The sequence below is a fragment of the Dioscorea cayenensis genome, chromosome 15, assembly GCF_009730915.1.
Source record: "Dioscorea cayenensis subsp. rotundata cultivar TDr96_F1 chromosome 15, TDr96_F1_v2_PseudoChromosome.rev07_lg8_w22 25.fasta, whole genome shotgun sequence".
Classification (NCBI taxonomy): Eukaryota; Viridiplantae; Streptophyta; class Magnoliopsida; order Dioscoreales; family Dioscoreaceae; genus Dioscorea; species Dioscorea cayenensis.
Genome location: NC_052485.1, coordinates 2549466 through 2565013, shown reverse-complemented (window position 1 = coordinate 2565013; position 15548 = coordinate 2549466). Strand labels below are relative to the sequence as shown.

At 33.7% G+C, this 15548-nt stretch overlaps 2 protein-coding genes across 2 annotated transcripts; one reads left to right on the top strand and one right to left on the bottom strand.

Moving 5' to 3' along the window:
* Window positions 1-496: 496 nt before the first annotated feature.
* On the top strand, window positions 497-2609 carry LOC120277507 (psbP domain-containing protein 4, chloroplastic). Its single transcript, XM_039284370.1, has 5 exons — window positions 497-854; window positions 939-1042; window positions 1130-1238; window positions 1620-1847; window positions 1944-2609. The coding sequence occupies exons 1-5, from the start codon at window positions 497-499 to the stop codon at window positions 2006-2008; spliced, it is 864 nt and encodes a 287-aa protein (XP_039140304.1). The 3' UTR covers window positions 2009-2609.
* LOC120277564 (probable inactive ATP-dependent zinc metalloprotease FTSHI 4, chloroplastic) lies at window positions 2201-15528 on the bottom strand. The gene is made up of 18 exons (XM_039284424.1): window positions 15409-15528; window positions 8986-9284; window positions 8654-8909; window positions 8152-8527; window positions 7485-7743; window positions 6328-6459; window positions 6018-6092; window positions 5809-5934; window positions 5604-5713; window positions 5448-5526; window positions 5167-5304; window positions 4939-5050; window positions 3926-4089; window positions 3693-3798; window positions 3444-3520; window positions 3136-3279; window positions 2869-3049; window positions 2201-2666 (listed from the first exon to the last, which is right to left on the bottom strand). Exons 1-17 carry the CDS (start codon window positions 15503-15505, stop codon window positions 2906-2908), a joined length of 2694 nt encoding a protein of 897 aa, XP_039140358.1. The 5' UTR covers window positions 15506-15528; the 3' UTR covers window positions 2201-2666; window positions 2869-2905.
* Between the last annotated feature and the right edge of the window lie 20 nt (window positions 15529-15548).

The window sequence follows — 15548 nt, the reverse complement described above, 5'->3', positions numbered from 1 at the left end:
TAATTTAGCAAAAATATTATGGTTATTATGGTAAAATTTTATATACCAACCAAACAATAAAAATTAAAAAAAAAATTCAAACTAAATGGAAGCTAAGTTAATAAAAGGACACAATCATATGAGGCTATATATACCAAAATAGTTTGTGCCCTGTCATAAAGTTATAGTTTATAATATATTATTTTATATGTATGCGGTAAACTGTTATTATTTTTACGTGTTAATTAGTAAATTTTTAAATAATTATTAAGTCACTAATTTATAATTAGTGCATCTTTATACTTGATTATTTTTTAAAGATGTTTTTGTTTTTTTTTAAAAAAAAAAACAGTAATAATAATAATAATAATAATAATAATAATAATAATAGTAGTAGTAGTAGGCTCTGCAATTGGCTGGCATTATAATTTGTGGTCTGGAGAGTGACAAGCAAGAAGATAGAATCTCATCATCTTAGCAAACTAAAATCTAGACTGTAACTTAGAGACCATAATAAATGAATAAACAAAGCACCAACCAAGAAAGGAAACCAGTGAAGAAAGAAAGAAAGAGAATGGCCACCACCCTCTTGTCCTCCTGCTGCTGCTCCATAAGATATCCCCAGAGACAAATGCATGCAAAATCCCACAAAAGAGAACTCACAAGTGATAATTATGATAATGAGAAGCACCACCAGCAGCAGCAGCAGCAGCAGCAGCTTAATAATTACTATGGAAGTAGGAGGTGGGCACTGAGTTCTGGTCTCTGTTTGGCTTCTGGTCTAGTGTTTAGTTCTCCTGAAGATGTCTTAGCAGTAGTGAAACAAGGTCCTTTGGCTGGCAGGATTCCTGGCTTATCTGAACCTGATGAACAAGGTTTTCTTAATTGCCTTATCTCCATAATATTTTATTTATATATTTATTTATGTGAACATTAAGTTTGGGTAATTGCTCAGACAGGTTGGAGGACATACAGAAGACCAGATGATAAATCTGGAGGACATGGTGTTGGATGGAGTCCTATAATTCCATACTTGTTTAAAGTTCCACAAGGTTGGGAAGAGGTAAATAAGATTTTTTTTTTAAAGCTTAAATTCAGGATTTTTCATGGATGGATTAGTGATTGGTTTGAATAAAGCTTTGTGTTTTAGGTGCCTGTATCAATTGCAGATCTTGGTGGAACTGAGATTGATTTGAGATTTGCTAACTCACAAGAAGGCCGTTTGTTTGTTATTGTAGCTCCTGTTCTCAGGTTTGCAGGTATAACTTATAAACACCTTTATTTTTTTTTTCTTTTTTTTTTTTCCAACTTCTCTTAGAACATTAATTTTTGCCTGAATTTCTTTATTTTAAATATATTACAAGAGTTTAGTTTTATCAGTATTTAATATCTAGAAACAATCCTTATGTTATTGGGTAGCCTTATCAGTAATTAAGATATTATGTTTAGAAATAGTATTATATATATATAAAAACATATTATTGCTTCAAAACCAGTAAACTTGGATATGACATTGAACAAAATGTATTATTCTTCACATTTGGTGAAAATATTACCTTTGTTTTAGTGAACACTGCAATTATTCGAATTGATTATGTTTATGAGATGGCTATTTTTTTTTTTTTATTTGTTGAATACAGATCTTGGAGGAGATGCGACAATCGAACAAATCGGACCTCCTGAGAAGGTGATCAACGCATTCGGACCGGAAGTTATCGGTGAAAATGTAGAAGGCAAGGTTTTGAGCATGGAAGTAGCTGAGCATTCAGAAAGAACTTATTACCAATTTGAATTAGAGCCCCCTCATGTTCTTATTACAGCTACTGCTGCTGGGAATAGATTATATCTGTTCAATGTCACTGCAAATGGTAACTTAATAATAAAAATAACACTAATTCTTGTTCCATTTCTTTTGTTAACAATAATATGTAGGAGCTAACATGTTTTGATTTATTTCTGTGCAGGTCTTCAATGGAAAAGGCATTATAAGGATTTGAAAAAGATAGCCGGCTCTTTTCGTGTTGTTTAAACATGCCGAAGACCTTGAGATTTTAGTACATTTGTATCTTGTGACCACTTGAAGCAAAAGGAAAAAAGATTGAGGATAGAAATTCTTTGATGGTATAATTATTGTAACATGCTTGTCCTTGCTTCAATATTTATACTGCTGAATGTTCAGTGGTATTCATTATCATCAAAAACAAATAAAAACTATGTCTGATAAACAATTTCAGAATGGCATTATAAGATGGAGAATCTGGTTTTACAAACTCCGCTTGTAGGCAAAATCTGTTCACATTATATAGGGGCTACAGAATGATAGAACTTGTACAAAATTTTCGACAGGAAAATTGTGATGCTGCTCAGTCACAACGTTTACAGGCTCGAGCAAAAGATTTATTCAGGCAAGTCCGGCATGGCTCTTGATGAGAAGTTCTCGATTATCCACGGCATTTATCAAGTATGGTGTCATAACTGTATATCATATGGCCACAAATGGGAGTTCCGGCAGCACATCTCTCGAATCTTCAGTTTCGTAGTTTTATTTCAGACTCCAAGCTAGACTCTGGCCTGTCGAACAATTGATTGTCCATTGTAGAATAGAAAATTTGGAATCGTAGTAGCACCTGCATTTTGTTTCAGTGTCTCTCAACTGTTTCACTTTACAACTACAACCCTTTTTGTATCTGTCGAAGAATAGACAAATAGAAACAAATTATGGAGTGGGCAACTATCGGTAGGGGCGAAGATTGGACTAATAAAGCAATATTTATGAAGCTATCAGTTATCTCTAATAGAGTTGACTTGGGGCAATAACTTGATCTTTCAAGTATTTAAACTTGTTTATGTATGCACCAGATCATGGAGAATGTTTAAAATATCTATTACCTGAAAGAACCACTAATACATGTGCAGCATAAAACTCTCAGAGTAAGTGATCTGCCATCAAAAGCTGTGGCTTTCCCTCATCTTCTTCGATCTGCACAGAAGCTTCATCTTTGATTTCTTGAATCCTTTTGTCCCAGATACCATCAATCAACTTCCAAGTCTTGTCATTGATAATCTGTGTCTGAAGGTAGTAACCAGCAAAAAAATTAGTTGTGGAAATAGCCATCAGTTTCGCTGGTTAAATTTCACTAACATACTAAAACACACCTGCAAAGGTCTGGGTGCACCGAATGTAGAAAACCCCACATTCCCTGGTGCAAAGGTGACCCTACCCGGGAGAGAGATCCCGTGAATTCCCCATCTTCCAGCATAAATCAACGCCCCATACTCATCAACTGGATAAACATGTGGCTTCAGAAAAGAAAAACAAAATTAGAAGTTCCGCAGAGTAACCGTAGACTACAATTTGTAAAATTCCCAAATGTCATCATTGGTACTCTTGTTTAGCATTCAAGAATCATAGTATTCGGCAGCCTATGGCCATTTAATCAATTAGGAAACAGAAACAAAGCTACCTGTGCGATGCGAGGAGCCTTCTTGAATATATCCCAAATTTCTTCTGCGTTAATCACTCCTTTCTCAAGCAAAACATCTAAAACAGACAAAAGAAGCAGTCCATCAATACCATGTGCCTTTTAATAGTATTCTAAGTGATGTCATAATTCAGCAATTTTATCTGTAATGTCTACATGCTATCATGTGATGATTTTAACCCATAAAATAGATTGACCAACAAACAAACTGTATACGGTAGATAATAGTACCTGTGATTGTCTCAACTGCTGAACGATATTCCCTCAATATGGATGAGCATTTCTCCACGGCAAAGCGCATGTATTCACTTCTAAGAGCTTCCAATTTTGCTGCAAGCTGCAATTTCAAAACAAAATCAAGTTAATTATGTGACTGATATACAACTAACACACACATTGGTGGATATAGCAGAATTAAGTGCCTAGATGACTAGCCAAGAAAGACTAGAAATCCATCCACCTACATTAGGCACAAGATCACTCTGATTCCTATAATATGCTTTTCCGAATGCTGTCATCCCCGTATGGAGAATCAAAACTTCTGCTCGTGTTGATGCATCTGATGTGGCCTTCGCTGATATCCAACACAAGTTGTCGATCCCAAATATCTCCTCCTCAATTACTCTAGCTATTTACATCATCATAAGGAAAATAAATACAAATGTAGCAGGTCTTGGTTAAATAGTTGAAAATAAAATTTTCATTAACTTTTAGTATCCAAACACAATCACAATATTTCATGGCATATGGCTCAACTTGCTTAAAAAAACCAAACTAAAGATCTATTGAAACTCCAGGGAAAAAAATCTCAAGCCCAAAAGTTTTACACACCCCTAATCATCCATAATATGTATGCAAGAATACCAAAAGTCAAGTAGCACAATAATTGCCATTGCAGCAGATCCAAGTTCACTGACAAACATAATAAACATAAAGGGCGAGCAACTTGTCATATAAAAAATGAAATCTCTTTGGCAATAGTGGGCACAAATGAAAAGGATTATATCAATCTCCAAGAAATGAGGAGATCGAAGACGCCATTAAAGCAAACCCAAGATATCATTGGACTCCACAACTATTTATTCTGTGCGTATGAACTGATCTAATTAGTGATTAAGCTTGAATGCCCTATCCGGATGATTAGTTGGATTCATCTCACTCTGGGCTTCGGAGACAGCTCTTAAGTGCTTAACCAAAATGTAAATAGCATTTTATAGCATATATTGAATACAAGGGGTCCCAAAACTGAAAAAGGCTGAATACACATTATCTAACCAATACATGCTACCCATGCCATAACACATGATTACTTCTTTATCATCACCATTTAGTTTTTAGGCAAAAATTAAAAGAGGCATATAAAGAACACTATGCTGATTACCAAGGAAGTTTGGAAAACTAAAGAAAAAGTCTGCCTATCAACTAAAAGCACAAAATTCTTTTGGTAGCATAAACAAATTTGGTACTTTTAACTTACGTGCACAAGCTCTTACTATAGAGTTCACATAATCTGATTTTCTAGCAAAAGCTCTCCCAGAAACTTCAGCATAACGCATCTTTGGCTTGCTAGTAATTGTAAGAATGTCAGTCTACAAAAGGATAATATAAATTAGTACAAAAAAATACTTTTTAACAAAAACTGAAAGCAAATTTGATTTGGTATAGGAAAAAATTGTCAAAAAGCAAGGATAGTTCATTGACTAACATCAGTAAATGGATGGTGAGGATCTGGGTAGTAACATGCAAGAACAGCCACAGCTGCTTCTCTGTATGCTAACCTAAGCTTTAACTCCTCTGGCATTTCTTTACTATCTTCTTGACCCGTCTCAAAAGTACCTTTTTGCTGCAAGCATACAGATTCTGCGTTAGTAGCAGATAATTGGCATCATTTGACAGAATAGAATTTAAGTTACATGGTTTATGAAAAAATTATTTCTTTAATAAAAATAACCAATCAGATATATTAAATTATTTTATTATGTGCACCCTTTTCAAGGCCTCCAGTAGTTCCTCCCGTCCAATGAAGTCCAGATCTTTTCTAGCGGTCAAAATCCCAGCCTCATTCCTGGACATCAATCCCGAAGCTGTCAATCATCTATCAAAAAGTATAATCAGATATGAAAAGTTTCTGCGAATAAATACAGTATATTTTGCAGTTCAGCTCCTGTAAAATCCATTGTGAGCTCGGCAATTTCTTGTAGGAGGATATCCTTTTCCATTTCTGAACGAAAATATTTGTTCCTCGCATGTACCTAAGAATGTCAGAGATAACCATCAGATTTTCACCAATAATCATCAGCATATTTATCAGAAAGCAAAAAAAACAGCATGACTTTCATGCGGTTACCTGCAATATTGCTAACCTTCCATCTTTTGATGGCAAGCCAACTCTGATAATTTTATCAAAGCGGCCCTTCCTCAAAAGTGCTGGATCTAATATATCCAAGCGGTTAGTTGCACCTATAACTAAAACCTGAAAAATCATAACATGAATAAAAATAGCAATCAACCCGCATTAGATTGCTTAACAAAGAAAAGGACAAAAAATGTGCATACCTGTGATGTGGATTGTTTAAACCCATCCATCTCAGTTAAGATCTGAAGCAAACCTTGCTCCCGTTCAGCACCACCCTGATAAAATAAAAACCAAATAACAGCATCTAAATTAAAAGAACACCTATGATACAGGAAATGGCATAAATCTAATGAGATATTTAACAGAAAAATTATTACAAGCTCATGCAAGGGAGATTGTAAATTAAATGCAAGCATGCACGAAAAACACAAAATGCAAAAAACATGAGTACTAGTTTGTCATGGGGCAGTATGGCCACATATACGTGGCACAGGCTGAAACAAATCTCACCCCGCCGATATCAGGTCCACCACGTTTGCTGCCAATTGCATCAATCTCATCAATAAAAATAATAGATGGCGCATATGATCTGGCAGTTGCAAACAGGTCTTTGACTCGTGATGCTGCAACACCTACAAACATCTGCAAATTGAATGATCCAGTTACAAAGTAGATAAGATCTTCGATAGAGAAAGACATCATACATGAGAAGTGAGGGCACCTTAAATTCCACTACATTCTTACATAATACATAGATGTCAAAGTTATCTGCAGTTAGTTCTGCTTATTTTGATTTGAATAGATATCATTATGTAACTAATATTCACAATTGCAATAATTTATCTCGCAACAGCAAATACTTGGATTTAAAAGCCATTAAGTGGCAACAGATTGACAGCATGAGGATATCTGCTTTTCACATGAGGATATTTCTGTAGCAAACAACTTACACAGGTAGGAGTAAGGTCAGAATCATACATTTAATGCAACTAGACAGCAAATCATCCTTTATGGGCAAGCACATCATCCTAAAACAGCCATGATACAGAGAAGTTTTGGTACACCAACCACTAATCTAAAAGACTACTATCATAAATGAACAGAGTGCATGAGTTATTTAAATATCTTTAAAGAAAAGCAGTAAAACAAATCAAGGTAGGATTTAAAGAACCCAACTTAGATTAAATCCTAAAGGAAACACATAATGAATACCAAGATACCATTCATTAAGAAAAGAAGGGCCAATTTTAATTTTGTGCGCCACTAGAAATTGGTGATTAGACTAAATCCTTCTTTTGGAAGCACAAGATGAACAACCATCAGAGTGTCACACGTTAGGGTTGGAAGCTGCCGCTAGATCTTTTCCAGATAAGCTAGCTGATACTTTTTTAAACATGAGCACGCCTCAGAAAGAATGGATGTACTCTATCATGACATCAAAAAGAAGAAAACAAGATAAGAAGAGTGCAGAACTATTTCAGGCAAGATAAGGCACTGAAGAGCTAAAGAAGCATTATGCTCAGGGTAATGATAAACAATGCAAACTAAAATAATTGTTACGTGGAGGGAGACAAATTTCTCTTAGATGATTGATGTTGCTAGCTGCTAAGGCATCCAAGCTAACTATAAATTATTGTCAGGCTTATCCAGAATATCTCAGATATTACCTCAACAAAATCCGTGCCATTTGCAGCAAAGAAAGGAAGCCCTGCTTCACCAGCAATTGCTTTAGCCAACAGGGTTTTTCCAGTGCCAGGTGGTCCATGAAGAAGCACCCCTTTGGGGCAGTAAATTCCTTTATCTTGAAATTCTTCCTCATTTTTAAGGATTCGAACAATCTCCTGCAATTCCTTCTTGATGTACTCTTGCCCAGCAAAATCTTCAAATGTGACACCTGTAGTTTCTTCAGCTGATATGAATTTTGCCCTGAAAAGAAGTAAATATAGGAAGTGTGGCATGTCACCTATGGTTTAACCTAGTAAAAATGATTTCAAACATCATCAACAAAATTCATTCTCAAGCTCAACCAACCTTTACAATCATTCACCTAATATAGAACATAAGACTAAAGCAAAGGTAGTAGCAGCATTAAGATTCAAAAGCCAAAGAAAGGCTAGTGATAGAAACTGAATTGATGCATCAAAGACATTCCATTCTACATCAAATGTAGATGAACCGCATGATGAGCACATAAAGTTGCATGATCAAAAGAAGATGTAGAAAATCTTAGAACTTGAACTTCCCAACAATATATAGCATTTTTTTTTAACTTTTATGCTCAAACTTCAAGACATTATGTGGGCAATTCAAGAAAAGGATGTGCATGGGGCTCACCGGCTTTTGCCTAAAGATCCTAGTGCATTGCGCTTAAGCGGCAACCTTGCCTGTTTTGTTGGAGCACCCAAATCACAGGGTATTAACTTGGCATAAATTGGTCTTGCCATCCTATCAATCCAGAGGTATATACCAATAGAAAGAGCAAATCGCATAGACCAGATGACGGCAGTTGCAATGGTGGAGTAGACTTCTGCAGGAACAGTGTCAACATTAAAAACATCAACATTTATAATTTGTTGATGTAATTTCTGCCAAACATCAGTCCACCCATCAATTGGCATTCGATTAACAATATGCCGACGAAATATAATTTCCTTGTTTGAGTTACCATTAGCCTGTGCAGCGTTCTCATCTTTGTAATATGGCAAAATCACTGCACAACAAAATTCAATGACTGCTAAGGACTTGGCAAAACATTATTATCTAGATGCATGCATAAGAAGCCATTTCTTTGTGTCCTTAAACAATAGGAAAATGAAGGCGGTGACAAATGGTATACCAGAGATGGTTTGGCCGAAGTTTGAGTACTCCATAAAATGCACATTGTTCGAGTTCAACAACCTCAAGAAATCACTATAATCAATCCTATGGGAGTTTTCAGGATCCCATTCAGTTCCTTTTAACTTCCCTCGCAAAGTCAACAACGTTCTACTCCAACTAGAAGCCAAAATGAGCCGCCTTTCAAGTTGCAAATTCGCTTTCTCTTCTAATTTCTCTAGTTTCTCAACTCGTTCTCTCTCCGCATTCTTCAACCTCTGAAAACCATTCGAAACGACTTCTAAACATACAGCAAAGTCTCACCTTTCGGGAAAAAAAAAAAAATTCAAATACCTCAAAGAGTTGAGACGCTTCGTCATCCTCATCAGCAACCACCTCCGCCTCGGCTGCCACTACTGAAGTGTCAGCATTAGAGGAAGGACCAGAACTAGAACCGGAGTTCCGAGCCCAAAATCCAGAGCTCCGGAGACGAATCACAGTGAAGAGAGGGTACTTGAAAGGAGGGTTTGGGAGACGATGGGTATGGAGGAAAGGGAGGGAAGAGAAGGGGAGGAGAGAAGAAGGCGAGAGTTTGGGGGAGCTAGAGAGAGATGGGGAAGAGAGCATCGTCGTCTCCGAAGGAGAGCTGAGAGCTCAGTCCCGGAGCGAGGGCGGCGACGCGAGGAAGAAGGCGGCCGGTTTATCCATTGGATTTGGCACGCGACGAGTGGTTCAACCGTGACTCATGAATCGGTCTCATGTGGATCGTTCCCAACTCAACCCGGACATGAATTCCAATTTTCTAATTTAGAATATATATATGTGTGTGTATATATTGGAGGCCTGCCCTGATTTGGGCCTTTTGTTTTTATCTTGGGCTTTATAAATGAACCTTGGGCCATTACCCAAATGAAATTTTATTTTGTCATGCAACAGGGTCTCAACCATGTCGTGCTACCCTTAAGGGCCGACACAATATGGGCCTCTGGTACACACACAAAAATATATATATATATATATGGTTACTCTGTGATAAAAACAGTGGTTTCATCTCTCCATTATTGTAAGCCAGGATTATAGGGTAGGAGGAGTTTTCTAGGATATTTATAAGTCACCGTAATTGATGCATCTCCGTATTTATTTGTCTTTTTGACAATCTTTTAAATAAAGGTGTTTATCACATATTCATTGAAAAAATAATAATAGTGTCTCAAAAAGTGAAAATAAATTTACAATCTATATTATAAAGAATGTACTAGGAAGGGTAAACTGGCATCCATTATAAGAGAGAGAAAGGAGAGAGGGCTATGTAAATGCCACGTCATCTAGAAAAATTGTTTTACATGTAAAGTATAATATTAGTCATATAAAAATCAATTGGAGATAACAACCATGTAATCAATTGAGGGTTAAAATGGCTAATCATATAGAAATATTTATCTCTATGGAGTTAGTGAAATCTAATTGAAAATACTAGTAAGAATTGTTATGAGTTATTGGACATTTTGGTTTTTTAAGTAAATAATTTTAATTTTGAAATTTGTTATTGGTAAAATAACAGGGGAGAAACTAATGGTTAAAAAATAAAACCAAATAATTAAAATTCAAAACTACCATCAAAAGTTGTATATATTTTATTATTTACATTATTTCTATCTATTGACTATTATGTCCACAACAATGGACCTTTCATAAGTAGCTATCTCAGGACAACAAAGTCTATTTCACTTTATACGCACTCAAAAATTAAGACCCCCCAAGCTTTATAAGAAATTGAAATTTATAAGTCCAAGTCCAAGATTCTAGTATATCTCGGTAACCCCACCAATTTTTCAGTTTAATTTTATTCAGTAATAATTGAATAAATTGGAGTCAAATTGGTTGTTGGGGATTTATCTTTTCTGTTATTTATATAATATATTTATTATTAATGTAACTAATTTAAATAGTTTTAACCGGCGGATATATTTATTTTAAATAAGTCTTTTTAGAGAGGATGATATCATTGATATGCAACACATACTACTTTTCGATGTTAACAAATAAATTAATTTATTTTTAATATATTTTTTAATAATTGTTGGGAGATGCCTATTTCTTATAAAGCTCGTGTATCTCGCATTAATGATAAAAAAATAATAAATAAATAAATATACAAACTAATTATATTACAAGTGAATAAATTTTTGAACAGATTTTATTAGAGTTGTTGACTAGTAGTAAGATATTAAGTCATATAACAATGTAAAGAATTTATCTAATTATAAACTCATGGGTGGCTAATCGTCTCCCCAAATGAATAATGTTGTTCATTTTAATCTTATAAATCAATAAATATTTGTTTTTAATATTCTAATTAAATATTAGATATCTAATTTGTTCTCTTGTGCCATGTGGCAAATCCCGAGAAGAATTGGCATGACTATTTATAAGATATGGCACATGATATGCCATAGATTATTAAAAATTAATTTTGTATTTTAAAATACACTAGTATTGAAATATTTAATAGTAGGATGGTACAACTTAATTTTTTTAAATAAGATTTTTTTTTTTGACTCATAAATTTATATATTTTACTTCTTGGTAAAAATGTCCCGTATTTGTCTCAAATAAATCTGTCAAAATTATATATATAAATAAAAAAAAACTTGTGTCAATAAACCATGTATGAAATCTGAAAATTTTCTGTAATATAATCAAATATGAAATCTGAAAATTTAAAATTATTTACTTGAGTGATCCCGGCTTCTTTGATTGAGAGCAACTTCGGTTGGTAAATATATTCAAATGATTTTATTATTATTATTATTATTATTTTGACAAAGATGACTAGCATTATCAAAGAAACATATAAGTATATATGAAGATGCACTGATTACATTATCTTAACAAACCCCTTAGGATTCACCCTGTGTGGTGTGCTAACACCTGGAACAATAAAAACTTTGTCATGTGCACCCAAAATGATTTATTATGAACTATAACCCTACAATGATAAACTTCTTTTATCCTACAATCATAGAACAGTGAAAAATTTGACTCTTCTCATAAGAGACCCATAATATGGCACAATAAATAGTACTTTACAATAATACAACCTAAAAAATATATATATAAATAATATTATTACAGTATCAAAATATACATGAGAATTTGAACATGCGTCTACCCATGCAATGCCATATTCAAATTATTTGATATTAAATCTCATGACTATAAAGTGTCGTTTGGTTCACAGTAATGATATATTGCCACGATAATGAGATTGCTATGGTAAATACAATGTCATATTCAAATTATTTGATATTAAATCTCATGACTATAAAGTGTCGTTGGTTCACAGTAATAATATATTGCTATGGTAATAAGGTTGGGAATGCTACATGCCTATAAATGTTGTGGTAATTTATGATAACTATGTTTAGTTGGGAACTTGTATTATTGGTAATCTTTCATTACTATGTTTGGTTGACTATACTAATGCTCTAAAATTTTCAAAATTCCCAAACTAAATTTCAAGAAAATTTAAATTTAAAGTAAAATAAAGTTTTAGATAAAAATAATTAAGTTATAAAAAAAATTAAAATATTTAGCACATTTTCCCAAAATACTCTTGTAGCTAAAATTTTAAAGAAATTTAAAGTTAAAATAAGATAAAATTTTCACATAAAAAATAATTAATGATAATACAAATATTAAAATTTTAAAATATTCACATTGTGTTTTTTGAAATTGCAAAGAAGGTGTGAGGAAATAATTGGATTGAAAGTGGTGAGAGCAAATTTGAAAAAAAAAAATCATGTTATATACTTATATTACCATTTAACCTGATAATTTAGATGGACACTACTTTAATGGTAATATCATTACTGACTTATTTAGTAATATTTTATTATTAATAATTTAACATTATCATTAACATTAACGCTGTTACAGTAATCAAATACAGTAATATATTTATATTACTGTTGAATTTCTGGTAATATTTTCAAATTATCGTCAACCATTCGACTCTAAATCTCAATTAGTGGATAGGGTTTAAACAAGAATAAGTGATAATGCGGAATGATGAGGCCCCTAGAAGTAAGGGGTTTGATCATTGATGCATAGGATTCCATGGACGTAGAAGAGGGAGCATCATATGCATGGCCTGCCAAGGACCACTAGAAAATATATTATCAAGGCAATTTGCTATTATTAATTAATTTATTTATTTTTTATTTGGTGTGAGACCCACCACGTTTATCTTTTTTCTCACACACGGACACAGTGAGCTCACATGACTAGCTTCACAGTCTTCACCCCCATTTTTATTATTTTTATTTTTCATTCAATATGAAAAAGACCACACTCACATCTCTGATCTCTCTTTGTGTAAAGATGTCCATGATTGTCATTTGCCACTGTTTGCTCTTTCCCATGGATATAAAATAGTGTAAATTTCAATTTAGTTGATTTATATTTATTTTCATCATTTTAAATTTTTTAAACTTTTTCTTGTTTTCGATATTTAATCACTCATTCATTAACAGCCTCAAATTAATTATAAATTGGGAAGGTTTTTAAGACTATCGATTTTTTTAAAATTACTAATTATAAATTAGAAGGGAGTAAAATTTTAATAGCATTATAAAAATGTAGATTTTTTTAACATGTGTGTTTTTTTCCATAGGTAAATATTTAAATTTAAAATTATTTATTTAAATGATTTAAATCTGATTTAAATTTAAATTTTATCTATATATTAATATATATACAGGGATGATGTTATTATATGGATTTTTTTAAATAATTAATCATAAGTTACTATATTCACAAGAATAATCTAAATAATAGAGGTTTGAACTGTATGATTTTGAATTTATTTATTTATTTTTTAACAAAACACTCTCATTGAAAAAATGTATACTTTATAAAGCTTCATGTATTTTGTATTAGTAAAATAAATCGACCAAATACTAAAAGATAAATCATAAGTTGTTATATATACTTATTAAATCATTTTCACTCTATGTTTAATTTTTTTCAAAACAATTAATCTGTGTATCTTTATGAGACAGATATAAAGTAATATCATAAACAATTAAAACTAAAAAAAAGCACAAAATAAATACTCATGAAAAACATAAATATACAACTTATTTAATTATTTATCAAACACTAATTATCTTAAAATATACGTCACTTACTTTCATTCCATATTAAATAATCAATGCTACATTTAGACCTAATCACGGTTCGGTTCCGGTTTAAAGTTCCGGTTTAGAACTGAAATTTTTTTTACGGTTCTTGTTCGATTCCAATAGTGACGGTTCCGGTTTGGTTCTACGGTTTGAACCTAACCGCGGTCATCAAAATGTCATTCCAAACAATAAATAAATAAATAAATAATTACAAGCATAACATAAATGTGTGTGTAAATTAAGATTGCCTTAAGGGCATATAAGTAAAAAAATAATAATTAATTGTAATTATAAAATTACAACAAAAACACATAGAATTAGAGTCAAATTAGGACTCTCTCTCTATATAACAAGCGCTTGCTTCTCTTCCGAGCTTCATCCCTGCAAGCAAAGAGAGAGAGAGAGAGAGAGAGAGAGAGAGAAGGAGAAGAGAAGAGAGGTGGAGTTGAGAGGAACCACGGGTGGCCTTGGAGCTATAGGGCGGGGACTTCACCGCCTTCTGAAGACCCAAACAGAAGTGGAGAACCCGAGATTCCTCTTGGATAACCAGCGTTGCCCCGCCGCGCACGGCGGCCGTGGCGCTCTCCCTTCAGCTGGTGGAAGCCCCTCTGATCTCTTGTTCCTTGCCGGCGGTGGCTCATTGCTTCACGCCTGCTTTCCTTGTTCTTAGTTCCTAGTGTTCTGTTCCTTTTTTGGTGTTGAAAGCCTTTGCTTTGAGGAAGAGATGGAGAGTGTGCTGACAATTAAGAGGGTGCCGACGATGGTGTCGAACTACCAGGAGGAGGCCGGCCAGGAGTTGGGGTGTGGCCGGAATTGCCTCGGCGAGTGCTGCTTGCTTGGTGAGAGAGATCGATTGACTACCTAAAGCCTAAAGTTGTTGTCTTTTTGGGGATTTTGAAAGGAACTGATTTTTTTTTTTTTTTTGGTTTTTCAGTGTCAAAGCTGCCGCTTTATGCGATTGGGAGTGAGGCTGATGGTAATGAGCTTCCAGCTGGCTTTTTTCTCAATACTCTGTTGCTTGGCCAGGTACTTTGTTTTTATTTTGGAACAAGATCTCATCTTTTTTTGGATTAGTGTTGTTAATTTTACGTCTACATTTTTCCCTTCTTTTGTTTTGAGTCGATGAAGTGAGTTTTTGGGACCAGAATCTGATCCTTTTTTGCATTAATGGTGCTTTGTTTTTAGATAAAAGTGGGCGAACTCCTTATTTATAGTTAGATTGATCTTTGTCCATGACTTTTTAGTTTTGTATATCTGATAGAAGGTAGTATTAGAGCTCTTGAATTCTTAGTTATGTACATTTGATTGTAATATGTGTTTATAATGCTAGAACTCTTTTTTTGTTCTTTGTTATAAGCATCTGGTAGGCCAAGATCTTATCCTGTTTGCTGTTGCATGTGGTTTGCTTTTGTTCAAAATTGTATAGTTTTGTCCTGGAATTATGTCTTCTGTTCACGCTTTTTTAAGTTTGTTGGTTTTGGCTCAAACCATTTTGCTTGGCTCTTTATGTTTCATCCTTTCTGTTAGTCATGCTTTTGCTCAAATTGTGATCTTGCTGCCTTTGAATTGCACCTTACATATGGCTATGTACTTGTTTGTTTCTTCACAAAAAATTGTTTACTTGTTAGATTTGAAGTTTCATTTTCATGACTCATTCTGAGACTATTAGTAATGGTGTATAATGTCATCCTTTTTGTCTCATGTTTCTATCTTCCACAATCGCTGGCGTCT

Coding starts and splice junctions, on each gene's coding strand:
- LOC120277564 (XM_039284424.1), bottom strand. CDS start 15,505: ATGACATTATACACCATTACTAATAGTCTCAGAATGAGTCATGAAAAT. Junction 4,090..4,938: donor TATAGTAAGAGCTTGTGCAC/GTAAGTTAAAAG, acceptor TGATGTAAATAG/CTAGAGTAATTGAGGAGGAG. Junction 3,050..3,135: donor GTGCACCCAGACCTTTGCAG/GTGTGTTTTAGT, acceptor TACTACCTTCAG/ACACAGATTATCAATGACAA.
- LOC120277507 (XM_039284370.1), top strand. CDS start 497: ATGAATAAACAAAGCACCAACCAAGAAAGGAAACCAGTGAAGAAAGAA. Junction 855..938: donor ATCTGAACCTGATGAACAAG/GTTTTCTTAATT, acceptor TTGCTCAGACAG/GTTGGAGGACATACAGAAGA. Junction 1,848..1,943: donor GTTCAATGTCACTGCAAATG/GTAACTTAATAA, acceptor ATTTCTGTGCAG/GTCTTCAATGGAAAAGGCAT.